Genomic DNA, 21,983 nt, shown 5'->3' with positions numbered 1-21,983 from the left:
ACAATAATACGATGTGAGGGTAGGGAGGGCAGTGAAGAGAACAATTACTGAGTAAGACTGGATACACAGATTATCGTATCACACACTCACCTTGTTCTTTGGTTCCTCCATTCAGAAGAATTTCATCATTCTGCCTCTTCAGCTCTGAAATGTATTTGTATGCTTGATCTAGTATCATATTTTTACTCTGTGTACAAGAGAAAAAAATAGTTCAACAAAGCCATATTCATTACTGCTTTTAAAAGTGGTACAAAGAAAAAGGACTGTAGAAAAGAAAATTGAAGTATTTTAGAGGTTCTTTGACACAGTTAAATGGCAAAGGAATGGAAACCATTAAGAGCAGAGAGATTTCCAAGTACATAAATTATTTATACAAGCATACAAATAGACAAGTGAACCAAAGTGAAATTTGGAGTTTTGCTCTCTATTTCAAACCAGCCACTCGTTCTTTCTGCTATACATCTCATTTTACTTCCTCGCTCCCTGCCCCCCACCATCCAGTATTCCACAACACGGTCATGAATTAGAGACTTGGAAGAAATGTATCAGCATCTGGAATCACATGGGGAAGGTTAATGCAGCAGGCCAGGCAGCATGGCAGCATCTATAGGAAGAGGTACAGTCGACGTTTCGGGCCAAGACCCTTTGTTAGGACTAATTGAAAGTAGAGATAGTAAGAGATATGAAAGTGGGAGGGAGAGGGGGATTTCCGGAATGATAGGAGAAGACAGGAGGGTGAAGGGGTGGAGCTAAGAGCTGGTAAGTTGATTGGCAAAAGGGATATGAGAGGATCATGGGACGGATGGGAGCCCTAGGGAGAAAGAAAGAGGGAGGGGGGAAGCCCAGAGCATGGGCAAGGAGTATAGTGAGAGGGACAGAGGGAGAAAAAGGAGAGAGAAAAAAAATATAATAATAAAAGATAAATAAATAATGGATGGGGTATGAAGAGGAGGTGGGGCATTAACGGAAGTTGGAGAAGTCAATGTTCATGCCATCAGGTTGGAGGCTACCCAGACGGAATATAAGGTGTTGTTCCTCCAACCTGAGTGTGGCTTCATCTTGACAGTAGAGGAGGCCGTGGATAGACATATCAGAATGGGAATGGGATGTGGAATTAAAATGTGTGGCCACTGGGAGATCCTGCTTTCTCTGGCAGACAGAGCATAGGTGTTCAGCAAAACGGTCTCCCAGCCTGCATCAGGTCTCACCAATGTATAGAAGGCCGCATCGGGAGCACCGGACGCAGTATATTACCCCAGCCAACTCACAGGTGAAGTGTCGCCTCACCTGGAAGGACTGTCAGGGGCCCTGAATGGTGGTGAGGGAGGAAGTGTAAGGGCATGTGTAGCACTTGTTCTGCTTACAAGGATAAGTGCCGGGAGGGAGATCAAAGGGAAGAGATGGTGGGGACGAATGGACAAGGAAGTCGCGTAGGGAGTGATCCCTGCGGAAAGCAAGTGGGAGGAGGGAAAGATGTGCTTAGTGGTGGGATCCCGTTGGAGGTGGCGGAAGTTACGGAGAATAATATGTTGGACCTGGAGGCTGGTGGGGTGGTAGGTGAGGACCAGGGGAACCCTATTCTTAGTGGGGTGGCGGGAGGATGGGGTGAGAGCAGATGTACGTGAAATGGGGGAATGCGTTTGAGAGCAGATTTGATAGTGGAGGAAGGGAAGCCCCTTTCTTTAAAAAAGGAGGACATCTCCTTCATCCTGGAATGAAAAGCCTCATCCTGAGAGCAGATGCGGCGGAGACAGAGGAATTGCGAGAAGGGGATGGCATTTTTGCAAGAGACAGGGTGAGAAGAGGAATAGTCCAGGTAACTGTGAGAGTCCGTAGGCTTATCGTAGACATCAATAGATAAGCTGTCTCCAGAGATACGGACAGAAAGATCAAGAAAGGGGAGGGAGGTGTCAGAAATGGACCCGGTAAACTTGAGGGCAGGGTAAAAGTTGGAGGCAAAGTTAATGAAGTCAACATGCTCAGCATGCGTGCAGGAAGCAGCGCCAATGCAGTCGTCGATGTAGCGAAGGAAAAGTGGGGGACAGATACCAGTATAGGCTTGGAACATGGATTGTTCCACAAAGCCAACAAAAAGGCAGGCATAGCTGGGACCCATACAGGTGCCCATGGCTACACCTTTAGTTTGGAGGAAGTGGGAGGAGCTAAAGGAGAAATTATTAAGAGTAAGGACTAATTCCGCTAGACAGAGCAGAGTGGTGGTAGAGGGGAACTGGTTAGGTCTGGAATCCAAAAATAAACGGAGAGCTTTGAGACCTTCCTGGTGGGGGATGGAGGTATATAGGGACTGAAGATCCATGGTGAAATTAAAGCAGTGGGGGCCAGGGAACGTAAAATCATTGAAAAGATTCAGAGCGTGAGAAGTGTCACAAACATAGCTAGTAAGGGATTGAACAAGGGGGGGATAAAGCAGTATCGAGGTATGCAGAAATGAGTTCGGTGGGGCAGGAGCAAGCTGAGACAAAGGGTCTACCTAGACAGGCAGGTTTGTGGATCTTGGGTAGGAGGTAGAAATGGGAAGTGCGGGGTGTGGGAACTATAAGGTTGGTAGCAGATCTCCAATGGATAAAGTTGATGATGGTGTGGGAGACAATGGCCTGGTGCTCCTTAGTGAGGTCATGATCGAGGGGTAAATAAGAGGAGGTATCCGCGAGTTGTCGCTGTGCCTCGGCAAGATAGAGATCAGTACGCCAGACTACAATGGCACCCCTCTTATCAGCAGGTTTTATAGTAAGGTTAGGATTAGTGCGAAGGGAGTGGAGAGCAGAGTGTTTGGAAGGAGTGAGGTTGGAATGGGAACAAGGTGCGGTGAAGTCGAGACAGTTGATTACTATCTCTTCTTTCAGTTAGTCCTGACGAAGGATCTCTGCCCGAAACGTCGACTGTACCTCTTCCTATAGATGCTGCCTGGCCTGCTGTGTTCACCAGCAATTTTTATTGTGCTGCTTGAAATTCCAGCATCTGCAGATTTCCTCGTGTTTGGGGAAGGTTAATGGTTGGATTGATTCGTGGCTGTGTCCTTATTGGATACAAACTTACATTGTCTATCCAATTTGTTAATTTTTTAAATCCAAAGAGCTGTACAAAATTGGAACTATTTTACCTGTTTCAAAGCAGGAGAGCATGGAATAAGTTCTCCAATTTTGTTTATTCCAGAGTTAATCTTCTTCTTTCGATGTCTTTCGACTAGAAAATCAGAATTTTTCATTTAAAAATTGAAGGAACTGAATTTCTAATCCTTATTTTCTATATTTCTTAACTTTCCAGTAACAGATCCACATGCAGCGAGGTTCAGAAATATTGTGATAGGAAAGTTGAAATTACATACACATTACTCAAAGGCATACCACAATGAAATTGCTAAGTGCTGCCCATTAAATGGATTCCTGACACTTCTACTGTTGCTATATATCTAAGAACCACTGTCCTTAGTGTTGAATAAGTTTGTTACCCAGCAAACAAATGGCATTCAGACACAGCAAGCTTCAGTATTTGATTTACACCCAGAATTTACCAAAACTCTTGTAATTCTCCCCACCCCCACCGCATAACTCTGTCCTTGGCTCAGTGCTCATTTCTTTCACCACAATGGTATATTTCAGTTCAATGATGGAACTCTCTAAGTTTCTATAACTCTCTTCATAGTCACAGGAAAGACTGTATCTCAACGTCAGTAATTAAGTGAAGGCAGTGATTTTGCTATCTTTATTGGAGGAACAACAACAATTCTGGATCATTCATTTTCAAAACAGCGTAAGTAAAACAATTCCAACTAGCAATAACAAAAAAAGATAGTACACAATAATGCTGAAACTTGATTATTACTGCAAAAATATAGTATATTGAATACGACTATTACCTTAGTATAATAAAGTGCCTCAGAATTTACAGTCACGGGTATAGTAATTATGTTTCTCATTGAGGGGGATAAAAGAGATCCCAACAAATATCAAGCAATCTCCTTGAAGAGAACTTGCCATGTTCCAATGACTGCTTCTATCAGGTATCAGTTCAAAAGGATTCCTGACGGCCAGTATCAGTTAAGTCATCAAAACTATAAAAAAAGAAAATGCTGGAGATACTCAGCAGGTCAAGCAGCATCTGAGGGGAGAGAAACAGAGTTAACATTTCAGGTCAATGACCTTCCTTCAAGCTGAAAAATTAGAAAATAAACATGTTTTAAGGTGTAGAGAGAGGAAAAAGAAGGACTGAAAATGGGAATGTGTGTGATAGGTTGTCCAGATGATTACAGTTATTTCCGTGTCACAGGAGGAGAAGCTGATCCATCTAGAGGAAGGTAAATAAGAGATAAATAAATTAGAAAAGCACAGGGAGCAGTAAAAAGAGAGATGCAAAATAAACAGCTGCTGGAAATCTGAAATAAAAATTAATTCTGGAAATACCCAGCACTTAGTCAGCATCTGTGGAAACAAAAATCTAAGATGTTACAGGTGGATAATCTTACATTAGAGATACCCATTCCCAATATCAAGTCAGAAATCAGCTTTCCAAACAGATGATCATGTGTAACAATTTCTGCAGAGGACTACAGAACACTTCAATTTACATTTTAACATCAGTACTAAAGGTGCTGAGGGTCGTAGACTAAGCCAGCTCCATCACAAGCACAACCTTACACAGCATGAACAACATCTTCATGAAGTGGTGCCTGAAGAAGGCAGTATCCATCACTAAGGAACCTCACTGCCCTCTTCTCATTACTACCATTAGAGAAGTAGTACAGGAGCCTGAAGACACACATTAAATGGTTTAGAAACAGCTTCTTCCCCTCTGCCATCAGATTTCTGAATAATCCATGAATCCACAAACACTAGCTTGATATTCCTTTCCTTTTGCAATAATTAGTTATTTTTGTAATTTATAGATTTTTTAGATCTTTAATTTATAGATCTTTGCCCTCCTGTGGTAAAACAACAAATTTCACATCACATATCAGTGATAATAAATCTGATTCCAAACAGAGACTGGATGACTAAAGTAGAAGAAATATCACCACAAAGGAGAAATCTACAAAAACTGGTGTAGTTTGAAATAAACATAAAAGGAAATAATAACTAATTTTATGTATGCAAATCAAGGGACAGACTGTTTAATTGTTATGGCTTGGAAAACAAATTTAAAATGTTCAGAACTGATAAAATTAATCAAGAGATGTTCTCATCAACTGCTATTGACCTGAAACATTAACTTTGTTCCTCTCTTGACCTGCTGTGAATTTCAACACTATTGTTACTGTAGGATTTCCATGCTCTTTAACAATACAGGTGGCCCCCGTTTTCCGAACATTAGCTTTACAACACTTCGCTGTTACGAAAGACCTACATTAGTTACCTGTTTTCGCTAACAGAAGGTGTTTTCACTGTTACGAAAAAAGGCAGCGCGCGCACCCGAACAGCCAAGCTCCTCCCCCGGAACTGCATTCTAGCTGCCATTGCTTAAACACGTGCTTTATCTCGATTTATTTTGTGCATTCGTTAGCAAGATGAGTTCTAAGGTATCAGAAAAGCCTGAAAGAGCTTGGAAGGGTGTTATACTTAGCATAAAACTAGACATAATTAAGCATTTCGATCGTGGTGAACGAAGTAAGGACATTGTTCGCACGTTGAACTTGCCTGTGTCCACCATTCGCACTATTTATACGCAGAGAGAAAGAATCTTGAAAGCTGCCGGTGATACTGTTGGTTCTGCTCGTAGCAAAGTGGTCTCTCTTAGTCGGCATCCAATAATGGATAAAATGGAAAGTCTATTGCTTGAGTGGATTGATGGGTATACAAAGCGTGGTGTTCCGTTAAGTTTTCTTATACTTAAGGAGAAATCAGTCGGTCTTTTTAATAAGCTGAAACAGAAAGCACTGGACGATGGCGATGAAAGTGTTGCGAAAGTGGAATTTAAAGGTAGTCATGGGTAGTTTGATCGGTTTCTGAGGCAAGGGCAGCTTCATAGTTTAACGTTTACCAGAGAGAGTGCTTCGGCTGATACTGCAATAGTAAGTTTGGCTAAGGAGGCTGGGTTTGTGGAAGTTGACAAAGATGTTGTTGAAGAGGTTTTGGCATCCCATGACCAAGAACTGACAGATGAAGAGCCAATGCAATTGCAAGAGGAAAGGATAACAATCGAAACAGAACGCAGTAGCGAACGGCCCGAAAGTGAAGTCATCCAGGAACTGAACGTGAAGCAATTGCGTGAGATTTTCGCTGTGACTGACAACGCTGCAATGATTGCAGAAAAGTATGACTTTAATTTTGAAAGAGTACGTAGGTTTAGGGCAGGTTTGCAGGATGTTTTGCATGCTTACAAAGAACTGCACGGTAGAAAAATGCGCGAGGCTAAGCAGTCAAGCATACTGTCGTTTTTCCAGCGTTCCACATCAGCCACAGCAGACAACGAACCCTGACCTTCGACATCGAGGCAGGCAGACATAGAAGATGACCTGCCTGCCCTGATGGAAACAGACGACGATGAGATGACACCCCAGTCTCCTCTACCTCCCACCACCCCAACCTCCAACAACTCAGCCTGCACACCATCTTCAGTGTGCTCGCTGTCTTCCCAATTCCAGTAAGTGAAACTACATGGTACATACATTATTTCTACTTTATATAGGCTGTGTATTTTTATGTGTTATTTGGTATGACTTGGCAGCTTCATAGCTTAAAGGTTATTTGAGAGAGTGTTTCTGCCGACAGTGCTGCCGAGAGCGCTTGCGTGAGATTTTCGCTGCACTAGACAGTGCTGCAACGATTGCAGAAAAGTATTTCCACTTTATATAGTTAAAGTCTGTCACAAGCCTTGTGGCCCATCAGGCCAGTGCTTATGCCGGTTTCTACTTTATATAGGCTGTGTATTTATCACATCATTTCTACTTTTACTATATGTTACTGTTATTTTAGGTTTTATGTGTTATTTGGCATGATTTTGTAGGTTATTTTTTGGGGCTGGGAATGCTCAAAATTTTTTCCCATATTAATCAATGGTAATTGCTTATTCACTTTACGACATTCCAGCTTACAAACTGTTTCATCGGAACGCTCTACCTTAGGATTGTGGGGGAAACCTGAACAACTAATTTAGTAAAATGTCTAAATTCATGTCATTTCAAGGAATTTCAGCTTGACAGCATTGGAGAAAACTGCATATTGTAAGTGAAAGAGTACTGAATCACTGACATCAGAGTATTTTCATGTTGTGAGGCTGCTGTCAGTTACACGTTAACAGTGATGCTGAGCACAGATTGTTACTCTACCTTTGCAACTGAAAAATCCAGGCCAATAAATCAACTACAGTGTCATTGTAATGTTTACAATAAAGATTACCACAACAATTTTGATCAATAAATATGATCATTTCTACATGTAATGGTGGTTACAATTAAGAAAAAGATATGACAATAGTTGTCATTGTAATAAATCATTGTACGTTTATAAAGTACTTCATACATGGTAAAGGGGTTAAATTCCCAGCTGTCATGGTGAGATTTGTGCACATCGGACTATTAATTTAGGCCTCCAGATTAGCAACCAACTAACACAATTAGTACATGTCCATTAAGAGAGGTGAAGTTACAGGGGACATAGAAAGGTGAGGCAACTTAATCTACTGTTTGTGAGAGAGAATCCTCCTGTGTAGATGGCATTTCACCTGAGGGAATGGAAGGAGCTCTTCCATTCCATAAGGAGCTAATGTTGAGGCTTGCTGAATTGACACTTGCGTTCCATTGTTACTTTACTACAGCAAACTGATCAAAGTTGACAATGAAAGGACAAACATCTCCTTCATCCAGTGGTTCCTGGTGCTTCAATTGACGTGTCCTGATGGCATCAGTGGAAATACTGAGAAGCACCTAACTCACAAAGCTGCCACTAAACTACCAAACAAACTGGGAGGTGCATTTCTATCGCTAATGCTGAGACACCCCATTGGTGTTGACCACAGAAGCTTTGCTCTTCAGGTAACTTGTTCATAAATGAAAAGTAAACTTTTGAAGGTTCTCTGTAATGAAGCCAAGAAGTGCATCAGAGGCTGGGGTCAGAGGAACAAAAAGCCTGCAATCACAGAAGCAGAATTTTGGTGTGACTGCGGGAGATTACAGGACAGGGAAGGCAAAACAACAGCTATAACATTTCGAGATTCTTTCCCAAGAGCATGAAAATGATTTTTTTTTGTAAATTAGAGAGGCTGATAATTTCAAATAATAGCTTATAGTTGGTAACAGAAGTCATGGTCACTAATTATATTCATAGATTCTCAACAGACCCAGGTTGGAGGAATGCAGATATGTGCTGGTCAAAGGGTTGAATGCATTTACAGAGATGAGGAGTGGTGAGGCCATGGAGGGACTTAACAGTCAGCATTTTGTTGATCAACAAGTTCCACAAACTTGTCAGGTGTACAGCATTATGAATAAGCTGCTCTGATCAAGTTCAAATTTATTGTCATTCAACCTTGTACATGTATACCATCAAATGAAACAATGTTCCTCCAGACCAAGGTGTACAACACAGTACATATAGCTCACACACAACGCATAAAGTAATTTTACCATAAATAAACAAATAAAATACATTCCAGAAGATTGACATTTAGCATAAGGTGTAGTTATGCCAGAATTTAAAAAGTAAACGGTATAACACTAACAACAGGAATTCTGCAGATGCTGGAAATTCAAGCAACACACATAAAAGTTGCTGGTGAACGCAGCAGGCCAGGCAGCATCTCTAGAAAGAGGTGCAGTCGACGTTTCAGGCCGAGACCCTTCGTCAGGACTCACGTCAGGACGGTATAACACTTCTGGCACTTCATAAGTGATGAGATCTGGGTGGTGACAGGAGCTCAGTAGTCTCACTACCTGGTGGAAAAAGCTGTTTCCTATCCTAACCGTCTAATGGTAGGTGGTCAAATATCTCAGACGGATGGAAGAGAGATTCTAATGATGCTCTCAGCAGTCCTCACAATTCTTTTAGGCTGTTGCGGTCAGATGACTTGCAATTCCCATTAGCAGACAGTGATGCAGCTAGTCAGGACACACTCAATGGTCTTCATGTAAAATACTCTGATCAGTGTATTTGGATGGTTTGTGAGCTGTGCTTCCCGGTAGCTGATGGGCACCCACCTACATAGCAAGACTTGCCGCGTGTCTTTTCCCCAACAGAATTTCACCAAATTTAAGGGCTGGGAGAGCACAAGAAGAGGCTGGAGGTCGGGAAAGCACGGAACACTTTGCTTGTTCTAGTAGGCACTGAAGTGCATTCTGCCATACAGTTACTTGACATGGTGAGTCACCACAAAAATGTTAGGACCAACAACAGGAGAGGTCCAGGAGATACAGCTGGTCTGCTGAGGTCTCTGGGGAACATGGTAGGATAGCAAAATCATAAGGTAAACATCAGAGGGCAAGTCAGTAGATTGGCAGCTGACCACATACAGATGCCTGCAGCTGTCTAGGACTTCAATCGGGAAAAGCTATAAGTACCAGCAGTGACAGCAATAAATATCGAGGGATCATCAAAAGAAGTAGCCCACTGAAATTTTATTATCAAGAGCCTGCACACGTTGGACGAACAGCATGAGTTAGCACATTTGAAAAGGAAACAACAAAAAAATTACAAGTTTTCATTTCACTATTGCTTCAAAGTGAAGTCTACAGCACATGGGCTGCAACTGCAGACTAAAGGAAAAAATATGCAAAATGTTGTATTCCTTCAGCACCTGCTACAGCCATTGACTGTGCAGTAGCCAAGAAGCACTCTTTGAATGCAGACAATTTATAAGGATGGATTCTCACCAATAACTATGCGTTATTGGCATTGATGGCAACTTAAATACATGCATTGACCATTTCACCGAAGAACCTCAGCTATTTTTTGCAATAGCTCCAAAGGATCTTTTGCATTCATCTGAGAGGGCAGATAGTGCCTCAATTTAATACCTCACATTTTCTCCCCATTCCTGCAATTCCCTTCAACCATTCAGTCCTTCATTTAGAGATATACAAGCTCTTTCAGCTTTCTCTTCCTTTCCAGTGAAGTGACCAGCTTGACCTTTTCAATAAATTAATAGTGACAATTTCTGAAGTTAAGAGCTGCAGATGTAAGGACATGCCTAACTCACCCTGTCGTGCAGTCCATAACAGCTCCCATACCTTAAAAATTACATCTTTTAACTGTACAACAGATAGCACAGATGAAAACAAAGTTAATTATGGGACAGCTGTAGGTCAAGGGAACTAGCAAATTCTCAAATGAATCTCTTACAAAAAAAAATTCTGGTGATGAGAAAATGAGCCAGTTAGATCTTTTATTCTTCCCACTTATTCCATTAGCTTATCATTAATTCTACATTTTAATTCTACTTTACTGATTTCCAGTCACTTGTTACTTGCTTAGATTGGTATCTAACCCATTCCTGTGGATCCTCACCAATTAAGGTGACTGGTGCATCAGGGCATCACATTAACAGATTGGAAGGTCTACATTTGAACACTGCATGAGATGTTTAGAGTACACGCATCACAAGATGAAAAGAACAGATCAACGGTGAACAATTTATATAATCATAATACCCACTGCATAAAGTTATGGCCACATATGAAACATAGAAAACCTACAGCACAATACAAGCCCTTCAGCCCACAAAGCTGAGGCACACCACTGGTCACTGACCTCCATGAAGAATTGACCCGTCTACAACCACTCTTTGCCTTCTGTGGGCAAGCCAGTTCTGGATCCACAATGCAATGCCTCCTTACTTTCTCAATAAGCTTTGCATGGGATACCTTATCAAATGCCTTGTTGAAATCCATTTACACTACATCTACTGCTCTGCCTTCATCAATGTGTTTGGTCACATCCCCAAAAAATTCAATCAGGCTCATAAGGCACAACCTGCCTTTGACAAAGCCATGCTGACTATTCCTAATCATATTATGCCTCTCCAAATGCTCCCAATTTATACTTCCAATTTCCTGCCCGATAGCCTTTTATTTCCCTTTACTCCAATTAAACACTTTCCTAACTTGTATGTTCCTATCCCTCTCCTATGCTATGGTAAAGGAGATAGAATTATGATCACTATCTCCAAATGCTCTCCCACTGATAGATCTGACACCTGACCAGGTTCATTTTCCAATACCAGATCAAATACAGCCTCTCCTCTTGTAGACTTATCTACACATTGTGTCAAGAAACTTTCCTGAACACACCTGACAAACTCCACCCCATCTAAGCCCCTCTCTCTAGGGAGATGCCAATCGATATTTGGGAAATTAAAATCTCCCACCACAACAACACGGTTATTATTACAGCTTTGCAGAATCTGTCTCCCTGTCTGCTCCTCGATGTCCCTGTTACTATTGGGTGGTCTATAAAAAACACCCAGTAGAGTTATTGACCCCTTCCTGTTTCTAACTTCCATACACAGAGACTCCGTAGACAATCCCTCATGACGTCCACCTTTTCCGCAGCCATGACACTATCTCTGATCAACAGTGCCATGCCCCCATCTCTTTTGCCTCCCTCCCTATCCTTTCTGAAACATCTAAAACCTGACACTCTAAGTAACCGTTCCTGCCCCTGAGCCATCCAAGTCTCTGTAATGGCCACAACATTGGAGCTCCAAGTACTGATCCACACTCTAAGCTCATCCGCTTTGATCATAATGCTCCTTCCTTTAAAACAGACACAACTCAAACCATCGGTCTGAGCGTGTCCCTTCTCTATCACCTGCCTATCCTCCCTCTCGCACTGTCTCCAAGCTTTCTCTGTTTGTGAGCCAACCACCCCTTCCTCCATCTCTTCAGCTCGGTTCCCACCTCCCAGCAATTCTAGTTTAAACTCTCCCCAACAACCTTAACAAACCTCCCCGCTGGGATATTGGTCCCCTGGGATTCAAGAAATATGTTCTCAAACTCCCCTTGACAACCAAAAGGGAGTAATACTTAATCATCAGCAGTAACAACACTTACCTGCATTGTGAGTTTCTCTATTTTTCTTCCTATGTACAACAGAAAAATAAAGAGTAAGTCATTGTACTGTAAATACATCCTTTTTTTTCTGGGGTCTAGACTTCATCAATGAAACCAGTATTTACTGCCATTCTTTTTTGTAAAAAACACAGCAAGTGCTAAATGGTAGAAGCAGATACATCTGGGGTTTTAGGAGACTCTTAGATTGGCACATGGATGAGTGAAAAATGGTGGCCTATGTAGAGGGAAGGGGTTAGATTGATTTTGGACTAGGTCATAAGGATGGTACAACATCGGGCTGTACTGTTCTATGTTACTCGAGAGGAGATGGTGGTGATCCACCTTCTTGAATTGCTTAAGTTCTTCTGGTGGTTTTCACACACACAGTGCTGCTGGACAGCAAATTCCAGGATTTAGACCCAGCAAAACTGGATGATGTGAAACTTGGAGCGGGTGTTCCCATGCACCTGCTGCCCATGAGTTTGGACAGGTAATGACAGCAAACTTTATATATGGTACACAATGCAGTCACTGTATGCAGATGGTGGAAGGAATGAATACTTGGTGGTTGACGATGTGCTGATTAATCAGGCTGCTTTATTTTGAGTCTTCCTGATATATTGCTCTCATCAAGGCAAGTGGAGATTATTCCACTGCACACCTGAATTGTATCTGATGAATAGTGGAAAGGCCTTGGAATGTCAGGAGGCAAGTCACTTGCCACGTATTATCTAACTTCTGACTGCCCTCACAACCATGGTATTTAAGTACTTGGTCCAGTTGAGTTTCTGATCAATAATGACACCACCACCCCCTCCCCCCCCAATATATTGATGGTAGAGGACTCAGAAATGGTTGTGCAATTGAACTTCAAACTTGGATTTTCTCGTCGGAGACTGTCATTGCCAGGCACTCTTCCAGCACAAATATAGCTTGCCACTTCTTCACCCTTGTCTGGGACACAGCCCAGCCTTTTTTCCTTTATTTTTAACCTGATCAGCTGGGTCTGCCTTGGTGTTCTGCATTTGTACTCCAACATTCATTTGTCTAGCAACACACACAAGATGCTGGTGGAACGCAGCAGGCAAGACAGCATCCATAGGAAGAAGCACAGTCGACGTTTCTGGCCGAGACCCTCCATTCTTTAGCCCATGTTTTCTCTCTCTAACCATTCCTAAATCGATGTTCCTGCCATCAGTTTGGAGGCTACCCAGATCGAATATGAGGTATTCCTCCCCCAAACTGTGTGGCCTAATTGTGGCAGTAGAGGAGGTCATGGTTGGGTAGCCTCCAACCTGACTGCAGGAACATTGGTTTCTCTAACTTCCGGTCACTTTCCCCCATCACCTTCCCACTTATTCCATCCCCAACTCTAGCTCCCCTCTCACCTCTCTTCTCCTCACCTGCCTATCACCTCCCTCTACCCCCCCGCGCTTCTCTTCCTTCACTTTCTCCCATGGCCCACTCTCCTCTCTTATCAGATTCCTTCTTCAGCCCTTTATTTTTTCCACCTGTCACCTCGCTGCTTCTTACTTCCTTCCCCCATCTACCTGACTTCACCCATCGGGCCAGGCAGCCACAGTGGAAAAGAGTAAACAGTCAACATTTCGGGCCGTGACCCGTCATCAGGACCTTCCTCTGGATGCTGCCTGGCCTGCTAGGTTCCTCCAGCACTTTGTGTGTGTTGTTTCGATTTCCAGCATCTGCAGATTTTTTCTTGCTTGTGGCTTCACCCATCACCTTCTTGCAGAAATGTGGTTCCAGGCCAACATCCCATGCACATCAGTCTACAGGACATGACACTCGGGGTCTTGGTCTATATTTTTTTGGTGACCGTATGTTTACTGCTGTCATGATTATATGTATGTGTTATGTGTGACTCTTGGTACTGTGTTTTGCACCTTGGCCCCGGAGGAACTCTAGTTTTGTTTGGCTGTATTCATGTATGGCTGAATAACAATTAAACTTGAACTTAAACTTAAGCTTGTATTCCTACCCCCCCCCACCCAGCTTATCCCATGTTTTACCCCACCAACCCCACCCACACCTCCCTAACAAATTTCCTGCAGCTTAATCATTTCTGATGAAGAGTCTTTGACTTGAAACATTAACTCTATTCACCACAGATGCAGCCTGGCCTGTTGAGTAATTCCAGCGTTTTCATAAAATCAGGCAATCATACAGCACAGAAATAGGCTCTTCAGCCTGCCTCCTCCTTGATAGTCTCATTTCCTTGCATGAGACCCTTATCCAAGTACTTGTTCGAATGCCTTTTAAATGTATTTTTTCTCTATCTCAACTACCTCCTCTGGTAGCTCGCTCGCTGCAGATTGCCAGCACTCTCTTTGTGAAAACCTTGTCTTGAAGATGGCCTTTAAATTTCTCCCCTCTCATCTTAAGCCTGTGCCCACCAATTCTAGGTTCTCCTGTTCTGGGATAGACTCGAGGCCCTTCATAATTCTGTAAATCTCTAAGGTAACCCCTAAATTACAGTGAGAATAAACACAGCCCATTCAGTCTCTCCTTATAAACTTTTGATCATTCTGGAAAGGGTGGCCCTCGAAACTAGGATCGAAATTCAACTAGCTCTAAGCTTCTGAATACAAAGGATGCATTAGAGCCTGAAAGAATCATCTCATGCATTTGCTTGAAATCAATCCACACTTACCTGTGAGTTCTGCGCAGCAGTAGTTGATTCTCTGTCATTTCTGGCATTGTGACTGCAGACTGCACTCCTATCATAACAATTACAAAACAATAAGGTAATAGCATATTAGTATGTTGTGTGCAGTTCTGGTCACCTACCTAAAGGAAGGAAATCCATAAAATTGAGAGTTCAGAAAAAATTCACAAGGATGTTGCCGAGACTTAGGAACCTGAACTATAGGGAAAAGTTGAATAGGTTAGGACTTTATTTCCCAGGAACATGGGAAAATGAGGGGAGATTTGACAGTGGTATAAAAAATTAGGAGGGGCATAGAGTAAATGCAAGCAGGCTTTTCCACTGAGATTGGGTGAGACAACTAGAGGTTATAGATCAAAGGTGAAAAGTGAAATGTTTAAGAAGAACATGAGGGAAACTTCTTCACTCAGAGGGTGGTGAGAGTGTGGATGAACAGCCAGTGGAAATGGTGGATGTGGGTTCAATTTCAACATTTAAGAGAAATGTGGATAACTACATGGATGGAAGAGATCCAGAGGGTTATGGTCCAAGTCAATGGTACTAGGCAGAATGATAGTTCTGCATGGACTAGATTGGCCGAATGGCTTGTTTCTGTGCTGTAGTGTTCTATGAATATGCCTTCCCCTCTTCCACCCATCACCTACCAGCTTGTACTTTTCCCCTCTCCCATTCTTATTATTCTGGCTTCTGCCCCCTTTCCATTCCCTCCCAGTCCTGACGAAGGTTTTTGGCCTGAAATGTCAACAGCTTATTCCCCACCATGGATGCTGCCTAATTTGCTGAGATTCTCAAGTACTTTGTATCTGTTGCACAAAAACTATGCAATCACATTCCTGTGTAGTCAACTCTTAGAAATGTCAGAATTTTAATATCTTTGTTTTACTTTCTCACTTTCTTGCCTCTGTTACATTCTGTACTTGATTTGTCTAATTCATTCAATTAACTTTGTCATCATACCTTTCTTTTGTTCTCAAACTTTAAAATTCATTCTACTACACACACAGGTTGGTAGAAATTTGAAACTTGCTTTACCTAAAGGCAATAGATAATGGGTGAAAGATTAATTGTAAATCTGAGGTGGTTGGATTCTAACATTGGTAGAGGCTATTCAGCCCACTAGGTCCATGCTATCTCTCAGAGATCCCATTCCCCAACTGATTTTCCTGAAGCCAATTCTCCCTTCCACGAAGTGTAGCCAGATGGAGCTTGGAGATGTTATTCCACACAACATCAACCAGTTGGAACTGCTAAACAAAGTAGGCTTCCCTGCAAGTTACAATGACAAATTCTACAAAGATGTGCTAGAGATTGGAGAACTTGCAAAATTAGGAAAATTTTGTTTTTGTGAATCATGCATAGTACGTTTTTAGATAATTTGCTAATATTTTGCAAGGGAATATTCTGAAAGCATTACATTTTCTGCTGCTACTATACTCAATTGATTAACTGATTGTTTGAGGATCAATTATCCATTTGTCTACGTACACAGATTTTGATTCATTTCATAGGATGGTATTTTGCAGAATTGGGGAGCAAGAGGTTCCAGTAATATTTCTGGAGAGATCCACAGGAAACCACATAAGGCCATGTTTATTCCCTTGCCTAAAGGGATAGGAAGAACCTTATGGGGATCCTAAACAGCTACACGGTCCATTTGGATTGAATGGCCTTTTTGATAATAAATTTACTTTGCACTACTGATTTTTGTTCCCAAATCCTTTTTTGATAAAGTTGACTCTAAAATTTCTTCATTTATTTGGCAAAATAAAAACCCGAGATTGGGTAAAATACATCTACAGAAAGCTAAGAGAGTTAGAAACCTAAGCTAGGTTTCGCATTACTTAACTTTAGATTCTATTATTGGGCAATTAATATTCGACATATGAAATTTTGGTTACTTGACCAAGATACACTATCCATTCCTAAATGGGTAGTATTGGAATTACAATCTGCTCAAGGTTATGCACTTGGCTCCATTTTAGGTTCTTCTCTTCCTTTTGATTTGAAACGCTGTAAACTGGTTTGTAACCTGATAGTTAAACATACCTTACGTATTTGGTTTCAATTCTGAAAATTTTTCGATCTTAATCAATTTGGGCTTGCGATTCCTATTTTGGGTAACATGTTCTTCCCTCCCTCTTCCACTGACCGTGCCTTTCAAACTTGGAAGACTAATGGTATTTCACGGTTTTTGGATTTATTTTTAGTTAGAAATTTCCTAAGTACTATACTCTCTTCCTTTCCGACGCTACCTCCTACATATATTTTAGATACTATAATTAACCTTAATCCATGTCAGAAAGGTGTAACGGCTATTATTTATAATACTATTATGAAACTTAGGAAAGCTCCATTTGATAAGATTAGGTCAGATTGGGAAAAGGAATTGGGCCTTATTATTCCGGTGGATAACTGGGCGCATATTTTACAACTAGTCAATACTTCCTCTATCTGTTCTAAACACTCCCTAATTCAATTTAAAGTTGTCCATAGAGCACATATGTCTAAAGATAAATTAGCTTGTTTTTATTCTCATATTAACCCTTTGTGTGACAGATGTCATGGGGAGATAGCTTCCTTAACTCATATGTTTTGGGCCTGTCCTTCTTTGGAAACTTTTTTGGAAAGATATTTTTAATATTATTTCAAAGGTATTGAATATAGATATTTCTCCCCATCCTATTACTGCTATCTTTGGATTACCTAAAATTTCCAGTAATCTTTCCCCTTCAGCCCGTAGATTGATTGCATTTCTTACTTTAATGGCGAAAAGATGTATTTTACAACATTGGAAGGAGATTAATGCTCCAACTACATTCTTTTGGTTTTCCCAGACGATACTATGTTTAAATCTGGAGAAAATTAGAAGTAATCTTTATGATTCTTCAGTTAAATTTGAACAGACTTGGAGATCTTTTATTCAACATTTTCATTTAATGTAACTTTTTCTGGCCATATCTATTCCCTTCTTGCTTTTTAACTGTTTTTAATGGAGGTCGGGTTTGAGGACGTGATTGTTTTAAGTTGTTTAACTCTACTTGATACCTAGTTAGCCCATTGCTTTGCTTTGCCTTTCAGTTTAGTTGCACGGTGGGTTTTTTTTGGGGTTTTTTTGGGGTTTTTTGGGTTTTTTTTTTCCTTTTCCTTATTGACATGTTTGAAAATTAGTATACTATTATATTACCTGGTTATTTTATATCTAAACTGCACTGTTTGTACTAACTTTTTTTTTGTGTATTGATATCTCTTGTAAAGATATATTGTAACTGTGTATCAGTGCCTATATGGTTTACCTTTTGTGTACTAATTCAATAAAAAGATTTAAAAAGAAAGATAATAAATTTACTTTGACTTTGAACCCCTACAATGCTGTACTGAATGCCAGCATGGACTAAAAGAGGTGATTAGCCTCATTTACATGTTCCCACATGAACAAACGCTGCCTCATTATTGAGACCTCCAGGATCTTGCTCAAAACAAGATAGCATTCCCAAACCAATTCTGTGCCTGGATCTTTACAATACACAAATGGTATATCACTCATTGAACTAGAAGACACAACGTATATTTACACTTGGCAAATAAAATATATCAGAAGTGCTGATGTCTTCATAGATTTGGAAAAGAAAATTGCAATGTCAAGAATATAAAAAGCTGGTTTTTAATGAATTAGTTCAACTCTCAAGAACCAGGCAATGAGTGACAACCAATGTTGTGATTTGCAGACCATTTGGAAAGAAGCTTTGGGCTTTTCTTGCAACTTCAATCAATTTTTTGGGACTTATCACTGGCAGAGGAAACCACATTGTAATGCCTCCCCTTATATGCTGCTCAAATCTTCACCAGGGTTTTGTTAAGGTCCAGACCTAATTGGCCTGGCCTGCACCACAGCTTCTTTTTTATAGGCATCCTTTCGTCTCATGAGACCATGGATTTGTGCCTTGGAAGGTTTCTAGGGTGCAGGCTTGGGCAAGGTTGTATGGAAGACTGGCAGTTGCCCATGCTGCAAGTCTCCCCTCTCCACGCCACCGATGTTGTCCAAGGGAAGGGCATTAGGACCCATACAGCTTGGCACCGGTGTCATCGCAGAGCAATGTGTGGTTAAATGCCTTGTTCAAGGACACAACACGCTGCGTCAGCCAAGGCTCGAACTAGCGACCTTCAGATCACTAGATGAACGCCTTAACCACTTGGCCACGTGCCAACACACAGCTTCTAACTTTCCTAAAAATCAGCTCATCTTAAACTCTGTTGCCTACTTCCTAACTTGCTCTGTTGTCTGCATCCTACCTCACTTCAAGACTCACTCAACAACATAAATATTTTCTAAATGGGAGAGAGAATTCAAACAACTGCAGTTTTGAGTCCTGCACTTAAAGACAAACCTGTTGAGTTTTTTGAGCGGAAAAAACGTAAGCAAGCACTGAGAGCAACCACCTCCACAAATGCTGCTGCTCTGAGAGCGTCGTACTTTAGTGGCTATCTGTGTGACATCTTCAACCTGCTCAGTGAACTCAGTTTGTCACTTCAGGGGAGAATGACAACTGTCTTCAAGTTGGCAGATAAAGTGTCTGCTTTCAAAGCCAAACTGGAACTGTGGGGTCGGCGAGTGGACAGGGGCATATTTGACTTGTTCCCAACATTAACTGGGAATTTGGGAGAGACTGAGGATCACAGCTGGTGCGCGATCACCTAACTTCGCTGTCGGCAGAATTCAAGCGTTACTTCCCAAACGCAAATGACCCAAGACGTGCAAAGGAATGGGTCTCGTGACCCATTTGTGAATGTCCCCGGTGAATCATCCACGTCAGCACAAATAGAAGATCAACTCCTCGAGCTTGCAAGTGATGGTGGCTGAAAAGTATGTTTAACATAACATCTCTGCCGGCATTCTGGATCAAATTCAAGGCTGAATATCCTGAGATAGTCACAAAAGCACTCAAAACGTTGCTTCCATTTCCAACATCATATCTCTGCGAAGCAGGATTTTCTGCAATGAATGCAACGAAAACTAAATTGTGGAATAAGGAACCCCCTTCGAGTATCGCTGTCTCCCATCACCCCTCGATGGGACCATCTTGTTGCAGGGAAACAAGCCCAGAGCTCCCACTGATTCACCGATATTGGTGTGTTGCAACGATTTTATATGTTCGTACAAGGAAAATATGCCGTGTGTGTTTAATATCCAAACGTTACTTAAAATGTTATGATGCTATTGACTTATAAGTGACTTATAATTGCTTTATCACTATATTCATGGGAGGAAAGTATGCACTGTCTGTTTAACATTAAATTCGTTAGATAAACCCTTTTAGAAACGAAATTGAGTGTATTATTAGCCACTTATAAGTGACTTGTAGTTTCACCTATATTCCGGTCGGCTGGTCCGCAAGAATATTGTCAATATTAAACCGGTCCACGGTGCAAAAAGGGTTGCAGCCCCCTGCCCTAAAGGTTAATTTCCAGGTTGAGTCCGTGGTGAGGAAGGCAAACTCAATGTTAGCATTCATTTTGAGAGGACTAAAATATAAAAGCAAGTATGTAATGTTGAGGCTTTATAAAGCACGGGTAATGCCTCACTTGGACTATTGTGTGTAAATTTGGGCCCCTTAACTAAGAAAGAATGTACTGACATTGGAGAGGATTCAAAGGAGGTTCATGAAAATGATTCTGGAATTGAAAGGTATATTAAATGAGGAGCATTTCATGACTCTGGGCCTGTACTTACTGGAATTCAGAAGAATAGTGGGGGGGGGGGGAATCTCATTGGAACCTATCAAATCTTAAAATATCTCAAAAGAGTGGATGTGGAAAGGATGTTTCCTATGGTGGGGGAGTGTAAGCCCCAAGGACACAGCCTCCAAATAAAGTGATGTCCACTTAGAACGGAGCTTAGGTGAAATTTCTTTAGCCAGAGTGGAGAATCTGTGGAATTAATTGACACAGGTGGCTGTGGAGCCCTTCATTAGGTATATTTAAGGCAGAGGTTGATAGGTTTTTGCTTAGTCGGTGCATGAAAGGATGTAGGGAGAAGGCAGGAGAATGGAACTGAGAGAGAAATTGATCAGCCGTGATGAAATAGTTGATCAAACTCGATGGGCCAAATGGCCTGATTCTGCTCCTTTATCTTATGGTCTTATAACCAATGTTGCTCTACTTCATAAGCCCCTGATCCAAAACAACTCAATTTCTGAAATGTCATCCTATTTTTAAAGTTCACCAAGCCCCTCTTTTTTTTTAATCTATTTCAACTCCTCAGCCTCCACTGTGCCCATGCTTCTCCAACTCTGGCACATTGCAGATTTTATTTGTTTCTACAATATTGCCAAACTGCCTGGGTCACGAGTGCTGCCATTTCTTTCCTAAGCCTTCCTACATCCTTATGATGCTACAAAGGCAGGATAGCGTCACACAGTGCAGAATTGTGTTCAAAGGTTTCTTTCTGCAACCAAAAGTCTTGATATGAATTTTTAATCCTCAGCTTCAGCTAAAAGTAATCTTGCTCTTCCTCCATACTTCCTGTTAATTCCTCATTACAAAATAATCAGGAATGGATTTATTACACAATGTGGAATTTGGATCCGGAGGAGATCCTGAAATATGACATGTCTTCATGCAGCTCACCCATGTGGGATCAACATCTGGTATTTTTTCTTTCTCTTCCAACTCAGAGGGACTCAGAAATTGGATAAGGTTGTGTCAGCCAGTGCTGTACTTACTGTAATGGTCAGAAATGAGACAACTAATTTGACTTTGATAAGATTCACATCATTTCCTTACAATTGAAGATTGATTTCATTAAACTTTGTGAATAATTCTGACAAATAAACAATGGCATGTCTAATATGCTTGAGTTGATTACTAAATGAAGCATTCAAGTCTTCAAAGAATTCTATCAGTTTTAAAAAGCGCATAAAAGCATCTCAGGCAGTTTCCTTTTCAGAGCATCTCACTTCTGTGTGTAACAGCAAGCATTCAAACTATTCATAATTTTTGTTCCAAAATTCTCAAAAATTGAGAACATGGGCTTGATTTTATTTTTTGCTGTGATAACAGTATTTAATGATTTGTGTGGCCGGTCACCAAGGTTTTTCACAGCAAGATGTTGTCTGTGAAGTACACAATGAATGGTAAATGTCAGGTACAACTACTTTCAAGAATGAATGAATGAATTGACTTTATTTCCTACATCCTTCACACATGAGGAGTAAAAATCTTTACGTTACGTCTCCCTCTAAATGTGCTATGTGCAATCATAGTAATTTAATTTACTTTATAATAAATAGAACAGTCAATGTAACA

General features: G+C 41.2%; 1 protein-coding gene across 3 annotated transcripts in view; it reads right to left on the bottom strand.

Annotated features, from left to right (window-relative positions):
- The window catches only part of LOC134346758 (basic helix-loop-helix domain-containing protein USF3), a 49,233-nt gene that overhangs the window by 13,817 nt on the left and 13,433 nt on the right, over positions 1-21,983 (bottom strand). For 2 of the 3 annotated variants that reach the window (XM_063048363.1, XM_063048361.1), the window contains exons 2-5: positions 14,667-14,733; positions 11,999-12,027; positions 3,122-3,204; positions 91-187 (exon numbers count right to left, since the gene is read on the bottom strand). In XM_063048363.1, the coding sequence (XP_062904433.1) occupies positions 91-187; positions 3,122-3,204; positions 11,999-12,027; positions 14,667-14,713 (256 nt within the window). In that variant the 5' untranslated portion in view covers positions 14,714-14,733. Of the gene's footprint in view, positions 1-90; positions 188-3,121; positions 3,205-3,877; positions 4,120-11,998; positions 12,028-14,666; positions 14,734-21,983 lie in introns of those variants that run through there. The other variant, XM_063048362.1, reaches the window with a different exon arrangement.

The sequence above is a fragment of the Mobula hypostoma genome, chromosome 5 (assembly GCF_963921235.1).
Source record: "Mobula hypostoma chromosome 5, sMobHyp1.1, whole genome shotgun sequence".
NCBI lineage: Eukaryota > Metazoa > Chordata > Chondrichthyes > Myliobatiformes > Myliobatidae > Mobula > Mobula hypostoma.
This window is presented reverse-complemented; position numbering and strand designations above follow the sequence as displayed.